This window comes from Hippopotamus amphibius, chromosome 3 (assembly GCF_030028045.1).
Source record: "Hippopotamus amphibius kiboko isolate mHipAmp2 chromosome 3, mHipAmp2.hap2, whole genome shotgun sequence".
In the NCBI taxonomy this organism is placed as follows: domain Eukaryota; kingdom Metazoa; phylum Chordata; class Mammalia; order Artiodactyla; family Hippopotamidae; genus Hippopotamus; species Hippopotamus amphibius.
The window spans coordinates 130,959,122-130,975,563 of NC_080188.1; the positions used below are offsets into that span (position 1 = coordinate 130,959,122).

Below are 16,442 nucleotides of genomic sequence, written 5' to 3' on the forward strand. Positions count from 1 at the left end.
GCTCCATCCCCTGGGGGGGGAGGGGGAGTCTGGGGGCCTGGCATGGGTCAGGGGCCCACCTCAGCTCTCCTTCACCGTGCCCAGGGTCCTACGGAGCCGATTTAGCGCCAGGCCTGGGGGGCAGGGGGTCCTGCCACGCCTGTGACAGCCAAACTTCTGGCGGGGCTGGTCTGTGCCTGACTTCTGACACGGGCCCTGGAAAGGCTGAGATTGGCCGTGCAGCCTTCTTGGGTGGCCCAGAGACCCCTCGGGCCCTTGTCCCATTTCTGAGATGTCCCCTGAGTGGTGAGCTGACTGTGAGACGGGGTGCCCTGGCTCTCGGCTCTGACTCTCTGGCATGACTCTGGTCCCCTGGCCGGGGCGGGTGGAGGATGCCCCACTCCAGGCCCCAGGCTGCCCCGGGTTCGGTGTGAGGTGTGACCCGCGCTCTCCCTCCTTCTTTGCAGAAGCCCCCCAGCGCCCACGCCATGAAGGAGGAGGCCGTTCTGCGACGACGCTTCTCACTGTGTCCGCCCTCCTCTACCCCTCAGAAAATCGACCCCCGGAAGCTCAGCCGGAACCTGCTCCTGGGTGGAGAGAATGAGCTCGACCCTCTGGGTCCAGGTCAGTGCCTGCCCGGGGACCCGGTCACCTGGCACGTGGGCCACAGGGCGGGGCGGGGGCAGCTGCCGAGCCTGGGCCCTCCCCGGCGTCGTGGCCCGGCTGTGTGGCCTCGGGCAGGCCCCTTCCCCTCTCTGTGTTGCCCCGGAGCCGGGGAGGGAGGGCGTCGGCCTTGCTGTGCCCTCGGTGGTGGGAGCCGCGTGGGGTTCATGAATGGACAGCTTGCAGGGCAGGAAAGCGCCGCGACCTGCAGGGCCTGGTGAGGCCCATTTGGCCGTGGAGGTCAAGCAGGGGGCCCCCCAAGTCCAGCCCCGGGGGGGAGGGGCAGCTCATCATTCCAGGAGAGGCAGTGTGGTGCCGTGGTCCCGGCAGCCGGATCCCAGCCCTGGCCCTCCTGGCTGGGAGACCCTGGGCCAGCTGCAGGGGCTTGGTTTCCTCATTTGTAAAAGAGGAGAGTGTTAGGACCTGCTCTACCTACAGAGGAGTCCGGGCTCTGGGAGGGAACCATTCAGACCAGGCTGCGCGTGCAGCTTGTGGATAAAGCCCTGTACCTGCCCCCGCCTTCACGGCTCCAGGCCGCCCCACCCCCACCCCACAGCCAGTCTGAGCTGAGCTCTCTCTGCCACATCTGTGACCACCGTCCCCAGAGAGCCCTGCCCTTCCTTCTGGTGCCCCTTTGGAAGTGAGAGAGGGTCCCTGGGAGGACTCCCGCCTCCCCCGCCCCAGGGCCCAGCCTGGCCTCCTCCGGCCCGCCCACCCTGCTCCTGCGTTGGGGCTGAGGAGGGGGCCCCAGCCCCTCCAGGCCACAGTAGCCGTCCTGCCCCTGGAGGAGGCCGAGAGAGCATCAGGTCGACCTGAGGAGCTTCCAGGACCCCCCACCCAAAGTCTCATCAAATAGATGGGGAAACTGAGGCCACCTTCCCCTGGGGCGCCCGGGAAAGTAAACCCCACACCCATTCCCTGCTGCCACGCGCTGGCCCCCGCGGGAGCAGGGGAGGCGGGGAAGGACGGGCCCCAGCTGGCCGTCAGTCTCAGAGGGATTTGGTCCCCAGTGCAGGACCAGGTGGCAGGTCCTGTGGACAGGGCGAGGAGGCCTCTGACTGCCAGGGGGCCGGCAGCCCTGCTCCCTCAGATGCTCTGAGGGCCCCCGAGTCCTCCAGGTCCAGGAGGCAGCGCCCACATTGACTGCCGCAGGCCAAGCCCCCCACGACAGCTCCTGAATCCAGAGCACCTGGGTGACAGAGCCCCCTGGGAGGGGAGGAAGCCCCTGCTCACGCCCCAGCCCCAGGCCTTGAGTCAGGGGCTCAGGGATGCTGAGCAGATGGCAGGGATGCCGTGGGCCTTTAGCAGGTGCACCTGGGCCCGCAGGACGGCATCCCTGCCCCCCAGTCACCACTCTGGCTTTTCCACCGAGCACGGCCCTCAGGCCCCAGCCCCCAGCCCCTTCCCAGCGCTCCAGGGATGTGGGTCTGCAGAGGTCCTGCCCTCTGTGGGCCCCTGTCCTCCCCTCCCGGTCAGGATGGTCCTCCCCTAGTCATTGCTCCTTTGCTTCCACGCAGGGACCTGGCATAGGAAGCGGGTGGGAGTGGCTGTCATGTGGCCTCAGGCCTCGTCTGAGACCATGCTCTCTTCTTCCTGTCCTTGAGCCTGAGCTTTAGAAACCCGCTTCAAAACAAATGGAGCCAGGCCTGGGACAGCCGCTCCCCCAGGATCGAATCCAGACACCTCATGCCCCGTCCCTCCCCTCCTGCCGGGAGGGGCGCAGGAACACGGTCCCACCACCTCCCTCCGAAAGTCCTGCGCTCAGGGCAGTGGAACTCCAGCCAGAGGCTTTGGGGCATGGGAGGGCCAGGCGAGGTCCAGGTACCCTGCACTGAAAATGGGGGGCCTGTCTTACAGACCCTCAAAGGGCCAGAATCCGGGGCACCTGGGCCTCTCCCAGCGGTGACACCCCTTCGTGACACTGGCTGATGTTAGCTCTCTGGTCGCTCAGCCACTGCCTGGGCTGGCTTCTTGCCCCGCCCAGGCCACCCGTGCCCACACCTCGCCTGCCAGACACGGGGCAGCCGTGGAGGGGCCACCCAGCCACCAAGTCCCCGGTCCTCACACCGGCCGCTCTCTTGCAGGGAAGGACATGGAGCCCAATGGCTCATCGCTGCCCAGGGATGAAGGGCCCCCAACCCCAGGATCTGCCACGAAGGTGCCACCGGTAAGAGCCCGACCACGAGAGGACCTGGGGCAGGGAGCCTGCCCCCGGGATGACGGAAAGTAGCTGAAGGGAGGGGACAGTGGGGCCACCGGCCGAGCCCGCCGTTCCCAGTCCTCGGCTCTGAATCAGGGAGGCTGCTGGAGCTGGGGATGGAGTCACAGAGCTTGTGAGCTGTTTATCAAAGCTGCCTTCCTGAGTAACACAGGTTGGAGATGCAGGGCCTGGAGAAGGCTGGGGCTGCCAGGGGGCCTCAGGGACAGAAAATCATGGTAAAGGAGGCCCTGGGCTCTTCTGTCATAGAGAACCCCACCACGGGTGTGAACGCTTCCTCCGTCTGCCTTGGCCTGTGCTGTGCCCTCCACCCTTGCACCCTCTCTAAGGCAACGCCACGTTCTGGGATAGTGCACGTGCACACACATGGATACACACATACGCGCACACACACACCCCGCGTGCTCCCCAGCCCAGCCCCTCTCAGCTGCGGCCCAGCTGTGCCCCTCCAGGCGGAAGCTTTGGTCCAGGGAGGGTGTGTACGGCGTTTTAGACACACCCTTCCTTCCCCCCGAAGGTCTCAGGCTAGGGGATCCACAGCCCCTGGATTGGAGACCCCAGTTCTGGCGGTGGGGCTGAGGACCTGGGGGCACGTAGAGGCCAGCTGTCTCCACCCTGGCCACCCCACAGGACCCAGAGTGACAACTGCCTGGCTCCTCTGGGACCCCACGCCCTCCTCTGTCAAACAAGGGGTTAGTGGTGGTCTTCATGGTCTTCCCTGTGTCCGACTCTGGCGAGGAAGAAGCCAGACCTTTCATGGGTCCCCCCCAAGCTGGCGTTTCTCCCCTCGGCCTCCAGGGCTGCTGGCTGCTGGGAGAGCGGTCGGAGCGCCTACATTTGTGTGTGTGGAATTCTTTTAATTTAAAAACAATCTTTTTAATTACAGTAAAATACACACAACAGAATTTACCATCCTGACTGTTTTTAAGTGCCCAGCTCAGTGGCATTAAGTACATTCACACTGTTGTGTAACCATCACCTCCATGCATCCCGAGAACTTTTTCATCTTGTGAAACTGGCACTGTGTCCCCATTAAACACTGACTCTCCATCCCACCCCCAGCCCTGGCCCCACCGTCTACTTTCTGTTGCTGTGAATTTGGCTCCTCTGGGGACCTCCTATGAGTGGAATCACGTAGTATCTGTCCTTTGATGTCTGCCTCTTTCACTTAGTGTAATGTCCTCAAGTTCATCCAGGCTGTGGTCATGTCAGAATTTTCTTCCTTTTTCAGGCTGAATAATAGTCCATTGTGTAGTTAGACCGCACTTTGTTTATCCAATCATCTGTCAATTTTTTTTTGAGATACAGATTTATTTCATAAAGACATTGAAAACATGGTTCTTTCTACAACTTGATAAAACATTAAACCCAGTAAAGCCACGTCAAGTGTTGTCAGGAACACTCGGTTCAAATTTCAGATTTCACTCACTCAGTCATGGTGCTTGGGCATTCTCTAGGGCAGGGCCCGCACTGCTGTAGGTGCTGGGGATGGACGTGGAGAGAACAAAGCCCTGCTCTCCTGGAGCTTATGTTCTAGAGGGAAGACAGGCACCAGACAAACAAGTAAGTCTGGAACATGTAAGAGGCTGTGGGAGGAAAGAAAGGACGGCTCTGGACACCCCCAGATTCTTTTTTTTTTTATATATATATAAATTTATTTATTTATTTATTTATTTATTTATTTATTGGCGGCATTGGGTCTTCGTTGCTGCGCACGGGTTTTCTCTAGTTGTGGAGAGCGGGGCTGCTCTTCGTTGCCGTGAGCGGGCTTCTCATTGCGGTGGCTTCTCTTGTTGCGGAGCACAGGCTCCAGGCGCGCGGGCTTCAATAGTTGTGGCTCGTGGGCTCTAGAGCGCAGGCTCAGTAGTTGTGGCACACGGGCTTCGTTGCTCCAAGGCATGTGGCATCTTCCCGGACCAGGGCTGGAACCCGTGTCCCCTGCATTGGCAGCCGGGTTCTTAACCACTGCGCCACCAGGGAAGTCCCACCCCAGATTCTTATGAGCATCTTGGGACTGTTACAAAGGGCACAGCTTGGGGAAAGATACAAACTCTAATGTATATATGATAAATGTAACATTTAATATACTAATATTAGATATTATGTACTACATCATATAGCATAAAACAGTATAATGTGTAATAGCGTATAATAACATACTAGATATGTAACATACAAGCAGCTTTTTATGTACACACACACATATTACATCGTTTTTCCATGAGGTAAAATTCAAATGACATAAAAGTAACCAATTTAAGTGAACAATTCAGTGGCATTTCGTGCACTGACAATATTGTGCGCCTGCCACCTGTGTCTAGTTCTGCAACATTTACGTCACCCCAAACGGACACCCTCATAGCAGCCAGCACCCGTGCAGCCCACACTCCGCTTTCCGTCTCTACGGACTTGCCTGCTGTGGGCATCTCACATGAATACGCAGCCGTGCGACGTGTGGGGTTTTGTGACGGACTTCTCTCCCTGAGCCCCATTGAGGCTGTGGCAGGTGTCACTGCCTCTGGCTAGAGGGACCGCAGCCGGCCTGTCCACTCAGCAGTGGGGGAGACCTGGGCCATTTCCACTTTCTGGCTGTTGGGAACAGAGCTGCAGTGGACATGCGTGGACAAAGATCTGTTTGAGTCCCCGTTTTCAGTTCTTTGGATTTATACCTCAGAGTGGAATTGCAGGGCCATGTGGTAATTCTGTGGCAAGGTGGAAGCCTAGAAAATTCTATATTTGACTTTTTGGGGACGTGCCGTACCGTGTTCCACGGTGGCTGCCCGTTTACTTTACCACTGACCTGCAGAGAGTGAGGGTTCCTCTTTCGTGTTGGTGCACGGGCTCCTCATTGTGGTGGCTTCTCTTGTTGCAGAGCACGGGCTCTAGGGGCACAGGTTTCAGTAGTTGTGGCACACGGGCTTAGCTGCTCTGCGGCATGTGGGATCTTCCTGGCCCAGGGATCGAACCCATGTCCCCTGCCTTGGCAGGCAGATTCTTAACCACTGCGCCACCAGGGAAGTCCCAGACTGTTGTCTTTTAGTTGTTGAGGTGTGAGAGTCCTTTCTGTATATTCTAGACACTATATATATGATTGCAAAAACCTTCTCCCCTTCTGCAGGTCATTCTAAGTCACTCTTTTAAAGGAATTATCTGGTCAGACTCCCGCGTTCATGGTTCCGAGCAGCGCCTGTCACTCCTGGGGGTGCTGTGTTATCGCCCTCTGTGCCTTGATGTGCCTCGGCCCTCGGGAGCGAGCAGGAGGGCCTGGAGGGCCTGGGCAGGGTCCCCAGCGTGGCCCTAGGACGGAGGCGTCGGGGCACTGTCTGCAGTGCTAGGCAGACGCCCCCTCCTGTCCACCCCCCAGCCCTGCTATCTCCAATCTCACGTCTCTCTTCCGCTGTTGCCCCAAACTCCTATCAGCCGCAACTGGTGAAAAGCTGGGTGGTGGGGAACTGGCAAAGGTTCTTTCATTCATTCATCCAAGATGCCCACCGAGCTCCCGGCTGCTGGTGCCAACGGGGTGCTGGGGGAACAGCCCCAGTGGAGCTCTCAACAGTAAGCAGAAACGTCCATGTGGCTGTAACTGCAGGAGGTGCTGGGCCAGCCGGGGTGGCTGGTGTCACCGGGGTCTGAGGCCAGCAGGGTGGTCAGAGCCGTCCTCCTCCTGGGGAAGCAGCTCAGCGGGGCCCGAGGAAGGAGCGGGGGTTGCTCAGCAGCAGGGAAGAGCATTGAGGCTGGGGGAACAGCATGTGCCAGGGGAGCTGGGGCACCAGGCACAAGAATCCCGGGTCCCCAGGAGCTGGATGGAGCGTCAGCCTGGCGCCCAGAGGCCTGTCCCCAGCCCCTTCTCACCACTCCTGCTCCAACTCAGAGGCTGCTTCTACAGCAGAGTCCCCCAGGCACCCCATTCCGTGTCCTGTCTTCCTGGGATCTCGAATGTCCTTACTTGTCTCAGAGAGTGCGCTCAGAGTAAGACCGCCTGAGTTCAGCCCCAGCTCGGCCCCTCACGAGCTGTGTGACCTCAGGCAGGTTCTGAGCCTCTCTGTGCCACAGCCGCCTCACATAGACAGGCTCTCCACACCCCCACCCCACCCCCACCCCCGCGCTCTGGCTCTCTCCATCCTGGGGGATGGCCTGTCCATCCATTCTAAGGGCAGCCCCTGACGCCACGTGTGGCACATGGTACAGCCAGTCCACTGGACAGTTCAGGCCGCAGCCCTGCCACTGGCTCTGCAGACTCGGAGGTCATTGCACCTCTCTGTGCCTCAGTTTCTTCACCCATGGAATGGGGTAGCAACTGGGCCCACCTCCTGGGTGGTCGTGAGAACCAGGTGAGTGAAGGCAGTGAAGGCCTGAGAGGCCCCAGCACCGGCCAAGCGGTCAAGAGCACTGCGGGGGCTGCTCTCCTCACGCAGGGTGGGGGCCAAGGGCCGCCCGCCTCCCGGCCTCCGGGCCTCTCTCCCTTGCCTGGAGGCTCAGGGTGGAGGCATTCAGCCCAGAGGACAGAGCAGGGTAGGCACACTTCTGCAAAGGACCAGAGAGGGAGCGTTTTAGGCTGGGCGGCCACACAGGCTCCACTGCAAGAACCTGATGCGCCCGTTACAGGGAACACAGCCAGGACAGCGTGCAAACAGTGGGCGTGGCCAGGTGCCAAGACAGCCTGATGGGTGGATGCTGAATTTCATGATTTTCACATCTTACATTGATTTTTTTCCCCCAACCCCTTAAAAATGTAAAACCCGGGACTTCCCTGGCAATCCAATGGTTAGGACTCCACGCTTCCACTGCAGGGGGCATGGGTTGAATCCCTGGTCCGGGAACTAAGATCCTGCAAGCTGCGCGGCGTGGCCAAAAAGAAAAATGTAAAACCCATTCTGGGCTCGCAGCCTCCACAGAAGCAGGCGCGGGCCATAGCCTTTAGTCCTGGCTTTTTCTCCCCACTCCCCCACCCCAGCCTCCGTTTCTCTGTCTGTAAAAGGACCAAGGCCCCATCCGCTCCCACATCCCTGGAGGCAGCTGTCCAGTGGGCCTGGCTGTCTGCGCCTTCTCCCGGCTCTGCCCTCCCTCCTCCTCCCTCCCTCCTCCCACAGCCTCCCCCCACCCTAGCAGCTGCTGTCAGCGCACCAGGGATGGTCCCCACTGTACATGTGGGCCCTTCCTGCCCAGAGGCTGGGCGCACGGCGGTGGCTGAGATGGACACCTCCTGGGCACCACGGGGAGGGTCATTGCCATTTGCCCAGCGCAGGCCCCTAGGGAAGGTGCGTGCCTCAAACACCACCCGGCGTGGCCCCCCCAGCTCTCGTTGACGTGCTCACTTCAGAGGCCTGTTTCCTCAGTCTTCCCCAAGCACGGAGGAGGAGAAGCGCCTTTCTCCCACCTCCTGCTTCCTGCGCCCCCAGCACTACCCCCTCCCCTGCCCCACACCTGTCTTCTTCCCCTGCCCCACACCTGTCTTCTTCCCCTGTCCACAACCTGAGTCTCTCTTGCAGGCGGAATACAGGCTGTGCAATGGGTCTGACAGGGAATGTGTGTCCCCGACAGCCAAGGTCACCAAGAAGGAAACTCTCAAGGTGGGCCCGGGCCCAGGGAGGGGTCGGGAGGGTGTGTCGTTTGTTGGATGCATGGGCACCCGGGCCAGTGAAACCACCCCCCACCCAGCCTGCCAAAGGGGGGGGGACAGACTGCACCCAGGCCACCTCCACACCCTCCTTCCGGCCCTCTCCCTGCCCCCGTCCTCGGCCCCCTGCTGGATGGTGGGGGCCCCCACGAGTGGGAGGCCCTGGAAGAGGGCCAGCCCGGGGACTTCTCCCCTGACCCACCTGCGGTGCCCTGGGCCCAGGCGCAGAAGGAGAGCTACCGCCAGGAGAAGAAGCGTGCCACCAAGCAGCTGCTCAGCGCCCTGACGGACCCCAGCGTGGTCATCATGGCCGACAGCCTGAAGGTGAGCGTGCGTCCCCGCGTCAGCCGCGGCTCCATCGGGAGCCCCCCCCGAGGGACCGTGCAGGGTCACCAGCCACTCAGGGGGATGGTTAGGCGTGGTGGCTGCTGCACACTGTGTGTGTCCCAGGGCGGCCCTAACAGATGGCCGCAGGCTGGGAGCTTACAACAGCCAAAAACGATTCTCAGGTCCAGACGCCGAAGTCCAAAACGAGGGTCTTAGGGAATTCCCTGGCAGTCCAGTGCTTAGGACTCAGCCTTTTCACTGCTGGGGGCCAGGTTCAGTCTCTGGTCAGGGAGCTAAGATCCCACAAGACACGCGACGCGGCCAAGGGGAACAGGGCAAGGCCCTGGCAGGGCCTGGTTCCCCCCCAGGGCTCTAAAGGAGTGTTCTTCCTGCCCCTCCCAGCTTCTGGGGGCCCCAGGGGTCCCTGGACTTGTGGCCACATCCCTCCAGCCTCTGCCTCTGTGGTCACCTGGTCTCCTCCTGTGTCTCCGTGTCCTGTTCTACTCTTACAAGGACACAGTCATCGGACCAGGGCCCACCCTGCTCCAGTGCGGCCTCACCTGCACTCGGTCACATCTGCAGAGACCCTATTTCTAATTAAGGTGGGGGGCCCTGACCCGCTGGCAGGGGTGCCAGAGTGCCTGCGGAGCCCTGTGCTGGGGACACGGGAGGGAGATGAAGCTCCGGCTTCAGGGGAAAGGACCAGGGCTGGGGTCAGAGGCCTGTGTTTAGACCTCACTGAGGCAGCGAGCGATCCTCTCAGCCCCCAAGCCTCAGTTTCCCCCTCCATACAGTGGGGATAAAGCTGCCGAATCCTGGGGCTGCCGTGAGGGGCAGAGGAGACAAGAGGACCAGGGAGCCTGGGTGTCTGCAGAGCCCTTGGCTCATGTGGGCTCCTTTCTTCTGCTCCACAAAATTATGAACAAAAAATTAAATACAAAAGTGAATATTTAGGATGAGAAAAGAAATGATCACAAGTTTCAAAATCACAAAGCTGACAATTACAACAGTCACATCGGATTGCTAGTTCCTTTCAGGGCCCTGGCAGGGCCTTGAATTTGACCTTGAACTTGAACTTGAGCTCCATGAACTTCACCAGTAAATCTGGCTGTAGCATCTTCCTTTGGGTTCACCATCATTTAGAGCTCCTGTTAAAAACTAAAGGAGAACTCTGCCCAGAGTCCCGTCCATCTGCCCCTCCCCCAGCCATCCAGATGCCCCTGGGTCCTGGGCAGGCATGGACGGCAGCACCCCTCTCCCCAGATCCGCGGGACCCTGAAGAGCTGGACCAAGCTGTGGTGCGTGCTGAAGCCGGGGGTGCTGCTCATCTACAAGACGCCCAAGGTGGGCCAGTGGGTGGGCACAGTCCTGCTGCACTGCTGTGAGCTCATCGAGAGGCCCTCCAAGAAGGACGGCTTCTGCTTCAAGCTCTTCCACCCACTGGACCAGTCTGTCTGGGCCGTGAAGGTACCACAGTGTGAGCCCCGGGGCTTGGGAGGGCCAGGCGAGGAGAGAGCCCCATGGGGCAGGGGCCATGTGGGAGGAGGGCACAGGTGGGCAGTCAGGAGGCTCATCGTGGGGCCCCAGTGGCAAGGAATCCAGAAATGGGCTGACGGTTCCCAGGGTTAAGTCACAAGGTTAAGTCACTCACTGGCTGGGGGATCAGATGTGGTCACTGGTCTTCCATGTGGAACACACAGCAGGCTTGAGGGGCGCTTAGGCCCTGGGGACCAGATGGGATCAGATCACACCTCGAGCCCTGTCTAGAGGCTGAGGAGTGAGGCCATGTGAGGGCACCTGCTCCAAGCCCAGATCTCACCCTTCACAACCTGGGGGCTGCCCAGCCCAGGACCAAAGGGGGTCAGGTTGCCAGGTGAACTCCTGAATGCCCAGTTAAATTTGGATTTCAGAGGAAGATCAAAAAGTGTTTTTAGGATAGGTATATCCCAAATATTGTGTGGGATATACTTATACTCTATATACGTAAATTTTCTGAGATTCAAATTTACCTGGGCGTCCTGGATTTGCACCCTAAATCCTGAATCTGGCCACTCTAAAGAGTGGGGGCCTCAGAGCTGGAAAGCTGAGGGTGGGGCCACCAGCTAAACATCAGCTAAGAAGGGGGACAGAGCACCCCACCCATTCACCTCTCTTGCTGCCCGCCGTGTCTGCGTGGCCAGGTGCCTGACCCCGCCTGGGGGTCCTGAGGCCCTGGAAGTGTCCTCACATGTCTGAGTGTGGGTCCCCGTGACCACACGCCCTGTGTTTCCACCCGTTCCTGGCGGATCCCTCGGGTGACGCCGGGTCTCTGCCTCTCCAGGGCCCCAAAGGTGAGAGCGTGGGCTCCATCACGCAGCCTCTCCCCAGCAGCTACCTGATCTTCAGGGCCGCCTCCGAGTCGGATGGTGAGTACCTGCCTGCTTTGCAGGTCTCCACCTGGACCTCACCTGAAGCACCCCTCCCCTTGGTGGGGTTTAGGCCAGGTGTATGGGGCCCCAGTTAGGACACTTCCACCGCCATCCAAGGAGGCAGCCTGTCATTAGGGGACAAGCGTGCCACTCACCAGCCCCCTCTCCGAGCCTCAGTCTCCCCTGTGGGCAAAAGGTAAATAGTAACACTGTCTCCCCAGTGGCTATGAGAATCGGATGACCTTATTTAAAAGCCAGCAGAGAACAGTTACCAGGTGCCAACCACGCGCCAGGCAGCATTGAGTCAACAGGTGCTACTGTTGCATCCACCTTTGACAGATGGGGAGACAGGCTGGGTGAACTGCAGGCGAGGACCTGATGGAGCCGTGAGGAATCGCTGGAGCGCCCTCTAGTGGCTACCCTGAGCAAATGCAGCTGCCCCCCCCCCCCCCCCCCCCCCACTGCCCGCTGCCCAGCCCCAAGCCCTGAGCGGGAGGGCGCCTCCCAGGATGTGGTGAAAGGCTCCCACCCCGCCAGTGGTCCAGGGTGGGCAAGGCCCTGCCCGAGACAACCTGGCCTGACCACTGGGCTCCGCCCTCCCGGCTGGGAGTCTAGGGCAGGTGGTCGTCCTGTCCCGCAGGTGCCACGCCACCCCCTGGGCCAGACGCCGCATCCACGCTTCTGGGGGCTGTCCTGAGTCTCATAAATGCCACCTCATTCCCCAGCCCCCCACTCGGTGCCAGGCCTCTCATGGGCCCTGAGATGGGCAGGGCGGCCAGTGCTCTCACAGAGCCCGCGATCCGGTGAGGGAGACCATCAGTGGACCATCAGACAAAGCCAACTGGGCTGAAGCATGAGCTGAGTCCCCAGTGGGGTCCCCAGGGACCACGGCCAGGGAGGAAGGGCATCCACAGCCCCTGTGGGTATCAGGGCGGGCTTCCTGGAGGAGGAGGAGGAGGAATGCACTCGAAGGAGGCATACTGTTCAGGATGTCTAATCCCTTGTGGCAACCGCAGAGCACACACGTCAGGGCCCCAAGCCCCACTCAGCAGGTGTGGGTTTCCCAGCTCTCGCCTGCGGGTTCTGCTCCCATGAACTCCCCATCTTCCCCCGACCAGGCTAGAAGGCTCGGTATCCAGCCAAGTGAACCCCCCACCCCCCGCAGGACCCCGGGTGTCCCCATAAGAGCCAGGAGCCACCATCCCCAGTGTGGCCCTTCCAATGCCAAGCCTCAGGGATGCACCACAGAGAGTTAAGGAAGGAAACTCATTGTCTCCAAGAGGGTCACACTTTAAAGGCTTAGAGAAGTAAAGAAGCGAGTTCAAGGTCCTTTAATCCCAGGTCTAACCCACGGGTGGCCTCCACCAGAAGGGCTGCAGGGGGCTGGGGACAAGAGCTGGAGGGTGGAGGCGGCTGACTCTGTCCACCCCTAGCCACCCTGCCTACCCCGCCCCCCACCCCCGCCGGCCCTCCCCTCCTCCTGGAGCTGTTCGAACACCAGGAGGCCTTGGTTCAGCAGCCCCTCCCCAGCCTGCCACCCATCCTCCTGCCTTGTCCTCCAGGCCGGCAAAAGCCCTCAGCCCTGGAGGCCAGCTCCTGCCCCACCCTGACCTGTGGGGGCCAGTTTCCATCAGGGAGGGCCGTCGTCCGCACTCCATAGGTGGGAACTGGCAGGACCTCTGGGTCCAGAGTGGCCTGAGTCTTGCTACGTGTATGACCTTGAGGGGGTCACTCACCCATCCTGGCCTCAGCCCTTGTCTGTAACATGGGCCAATGACAATGCTGGAAGTGGGGGTCCTGTGGGGGGCTCCTTGTAGAGGAAGGGCGGGATGGGTTGGGCAGGCTCTCCGGCAGAGGGGCAGGGGGCTCCCGGTGTGCCGTGGGCGCCTCGCTGGCTGGGGCTCTTCATCCCACACTCCCCGCTGCCCCCACCCCCGCAGGCCGCTGCTGGCTGGACGCCCTGGAGCTGGCGCTGCGCTGCTCCAGCCTCCTGCGACTCAGCACGTGCAAGCAGGGCCGTGACGGGGAGCCCGGGTCCTCGCCGGACGCGTCGCCCTCCTCGCTGTGTGGGCTGCCCCCCTCGGCCACCATCCACGACCAGGACCTGTTCCCGTGAGCAGGGGCATGACGGGTGGGGGCCAGCCCCGCCCTGGAGTCCGGGTCTCCTGCCTGCTGGCGACTCCTGGGCCCGGGCTCTCCCAGCAGCACCACGCAGGGTCTCCTTGTACGTGGGGGGAGGACAGGGAGCAAATGCCATAGAGGGCTGGCCTCCCAAACCCCAGGCCAGGAAGCAGGTGGACCCAGGAGGCAGCCTCCGTCTGTCTGTCTGTGAACCGGGGCCAATAGTGTCAAATGCCCAATCACCGAGGCTTTTAAGCACAGGAATGGGAGTGAGGTGCCCAGTGGTGAGGGGTGTCCCAGGTGATGGTGCTGGGGGTGTGCCCAGCGGTGGAGGTGCCTAGGCCTCACCCGTGACCGGCAACCCACGGGCACCATCCACCTTCCAGACTGAACGGGTCCTCCCTGGAGAACCACCTGGAGAACGATGCTTTCTCAGACAAGTCAGAGAGAGAGAACGCCGAGGAGTCAGATAATGAAACCCAGGACCACAGCCGGAAGACGGAGAGCGGGAGTGACCAGTCGGAGGCCCCGGTGGGCCCTGTGCGCAGAGGGACCACGTACGTGGTGCAGGACCACGAGGAGCTGGGGGAGGTGAGAGCCTGCCCCGCCTGGAGCTCCGGTGCCGCCCTGCACTCACCGGGCCCCGCATCCCTGAAGCAGTGGAGGCGACTCCTGGCCGTCCCCTCGGGGAGAGCTTGCAGGGTCTGCTGCATCCGGAGGCCCGGGGGGACAGGAAGGTCAGGATGGTCGGGACCCGGGGAGAGACGGGGAGGGCCGCGGGGCTCAGGTGAGGGTATCAGGAAGGCCACAGGGGAGTTTCAGGTGGCGGCCTGCCAGGGTCCAGGTGAGACTTTCAGGAGGTCGAGGGGCAGAGGTGGACCAGGGACCCGCTAGGGAGGAGCACCAGCCATGTGACTCTGGACAAGCGAAGGCCCCCTGCTAGAGGGGCTGCAGGCGCAAAGCATCTGTGCCACCCAGTGAGGACAAGACGGGCTGGGGTGAGAGGAGGTCTCCTCGAGCACGTGGCACCTGCTACCAGGGCACAGAATCGTGCCAAGTCCACAGACAGGTGTCGGCAGCCAGGGTGGCTGTGCACTGACTATGGGGAGGGCCCGGGCGGCCGGGCTGGCCAGGAACGGAGGCAGACGGGAGCCGGCCTGGGCCAGCAGCTGCCCCGGGGCCTGGGGGACCCGTGTTGGGAAATGCAGGGCTCAGATGGGGCCGGGACAGGCTCGCTGGACATGGGGACCAGGCTGGGGGTACACCTGACGGGGCGGCGGGCGGAGCTGCCCCACCCCCACCCCCCTGCCCCTCGGGGCTCCCCCGGGCAGCGCGGCTCCCCACGCTGACCGCGCCCCTGTGCCGGCAGCTGGGCGAGGCGTCGCAGGTGGAGACCGTGTCGGAGGAGCACAGGAGCCTGATGTGGCTGCTGCTGAAGCAGCTGCGGCCGGGCATGGACCTGTCCCGCGTGGTGCTGCCTACCTTCGTGCTGGAGCCCTGCTCCTTCCTCAGCAAGCTCTCCGACTACTACTGCCACGCCGACCTGCTCTCCAGGTGCACCACGGGGCGGTGCCCGGCCCACCTGAGCCCAGTGTGGGTGCCCAGAGATCCCCCCCACCCCAGCCTCCCTCAGCCCCTGCCTGCCCCGCCGAGGATCCAGAGGGCCCCCAGGAAACTGTCCCTGCAGGCTCTGCCTCCGAGGGGCCCAGTCTCCACCAGAGGAGCTGGTGGACGGGGAGGGCGGGGCAGTCCCACGTCCGGTCAGGGCCTCCATCCCAGGTGAGCCCGGCACCTCTGTGCCCCTGAGCCCTGGCATTGTTGCCCTCAAGCTGAACAAGGATGAGGTTGGAAGGGGGTCTGCAGGCTCAAGAACCCACGCAGAGGGAGCTGGATGAGGGCGAGAGCATCCCGGGGGGCTTCCTGGAGGCGGCACCCTGCCAGCCTCGAGCCAGCAGTGCCCTCTCTGCCCCACCACTGGAGCCGCCCTGACATTTTCCAGTTTTGTGGCGAGCCCAATTCCCTGGGGTGGATGGAGATTGAAACGGAAGGAGGGAGGGCGCTGGGAAAGGGCGGAGGGCGGCCCAGGTGCCCCGACCTGGAGTGAGGGCGTTCCCCCACCTTGTTGCAGGGCTGTGCTGGAGGAGGACGCCTACAGCCGCATCAAGCTCGTCCTGCAGTGGTACCTGTCCGGCTTCTACAAGAAGCCCAAGGTGAGAAGCACAGGCTGGGGAGCGTGGGGCTGTGGCCCCTCCCCGCCCCCTGGCACCTGACCCCGCCCACAGTCCGGGGCCACCCCCTACCCCGCATGACCCTGAGGGATCCCAATAGTTCCCACAGGGGTCCCAGGTCCTCAGAGATGGGGGACCAGGCCTGACTTCCCACCCAGGGCAGTGGCTGAAACAGAGTCTGGGGCAGGGCGGGAGGATTTGGGATTTAACTTGAAAGGTCATTAGACGCCACTGGGGGCTTTGAGTGGGCTGTGCACTGGCTTCCCCTGATGTCCAGGGAGAGGGTGACGTGGTCAGGCTCTCATGCGCCTCAGAGCCAAGAAGTGGACAGGACACCGCGTAGGCGGGCCCCCCAGAATGTAAACCACGGGTCAGGCACAGTCTCCCCAGATCAGGAGTGGGGTGCTGTTTCCAGATGCTGCTGGGAAACCAGGCCTCTCTTCTAGAGACCTCCTCCCTGCAGGTGCCCGGGCTGTGGGCAGCGGGCAGCCCCCCTTGTTGTCCCTCGGTCCACACCCCACTCCAGATGGCATCTATGCCCCCCCACCCCAGTTTCTCATACAAGCCTCTTTGTTCGTTGCCTGCAGGGGATCAAGAAGCCCTACAACCCCATCCTGGGGGAAACCTTCCGCTGCTGCTGGTTCCACCCCCAGACCAACAGCCACACCTTCTACCTAGCCGAGCAGGCAAGCGCCCCAGCTGCCCCAGGGCCCGGACGCTGGGCTCTGCAGTAGGCGGGGCCCTGGCCGTGGGCAGGGCATGTCTGACCCCCGTGCATGTTTCTGGGTGGCCCCACCTTCAATCATCGACCATCGGAGGAGCTCTGGCCTCACTGCTGCTGGCGGGGATTCTCCCAGGAGGCACAGACACCACCTCTGCTG

General features: G+C 61.9%; 1 protein-coding gene across 10 annotated transcripts in view; it reads left to right on the forward strand.

Annotated features, from left to right (window-relative positions):
- Window positions 1-16,442, forward strand: part of OSBPL5 (oxysterol binding protein like 5) — a 90,748-nt gene that overhangs the window by 60,958 nt on the left and 13,348 nt on the right. For 8 of the 10 annotated variants that reach the window (XM_057725675.1, XM_057725678.1, XM_057725673.1 and 5 more), the window contains 11 exons: window positions 447-603; window positions 2,727-2,809; window positions 8,350-8,430; window positions 8,700-8,801; window positions 10,068-10,271; window positions 11,125-11,209; window positions 13,153-13,324; window positions 13,720-13,924; window positions 14,703-14,887; window positions 15,462-15,543; window positions 16,149-16,247. In XM_057725675.1, the coding sequence (XP_057581658.1) occupies window positions 447-603; window positions 2,727-2,809; window positions 8,350-8,430; window positions 8,700-8,801; window positions 10,068-10,271; window positions 11,125-11,209; window positions 13,153-13,324; window positions 13,720-13,924; window positions 14,703-14,887; window positions 15,462-15,543; window positions 16,149-16,247 (1,455 nt within the window). The remainder of the gene's footprint in view (window positions 1-446; window positions 604-2,726; window positions 2,810-8,349; window positions 8,431-8,699; window positions 8,802-10,067; window positions 10,272-11,124; window positions 11,210-13,152; window positions 13,325-13,719; window positions 13,925-14,702; window positions 14,888-15,461; window positions 15,544-16,148; window positions 16,248-16,442) is intronic. The other 2 variants (XM_057725682.1, XM_057725683.1) reach the window with 1 other exon arrangement.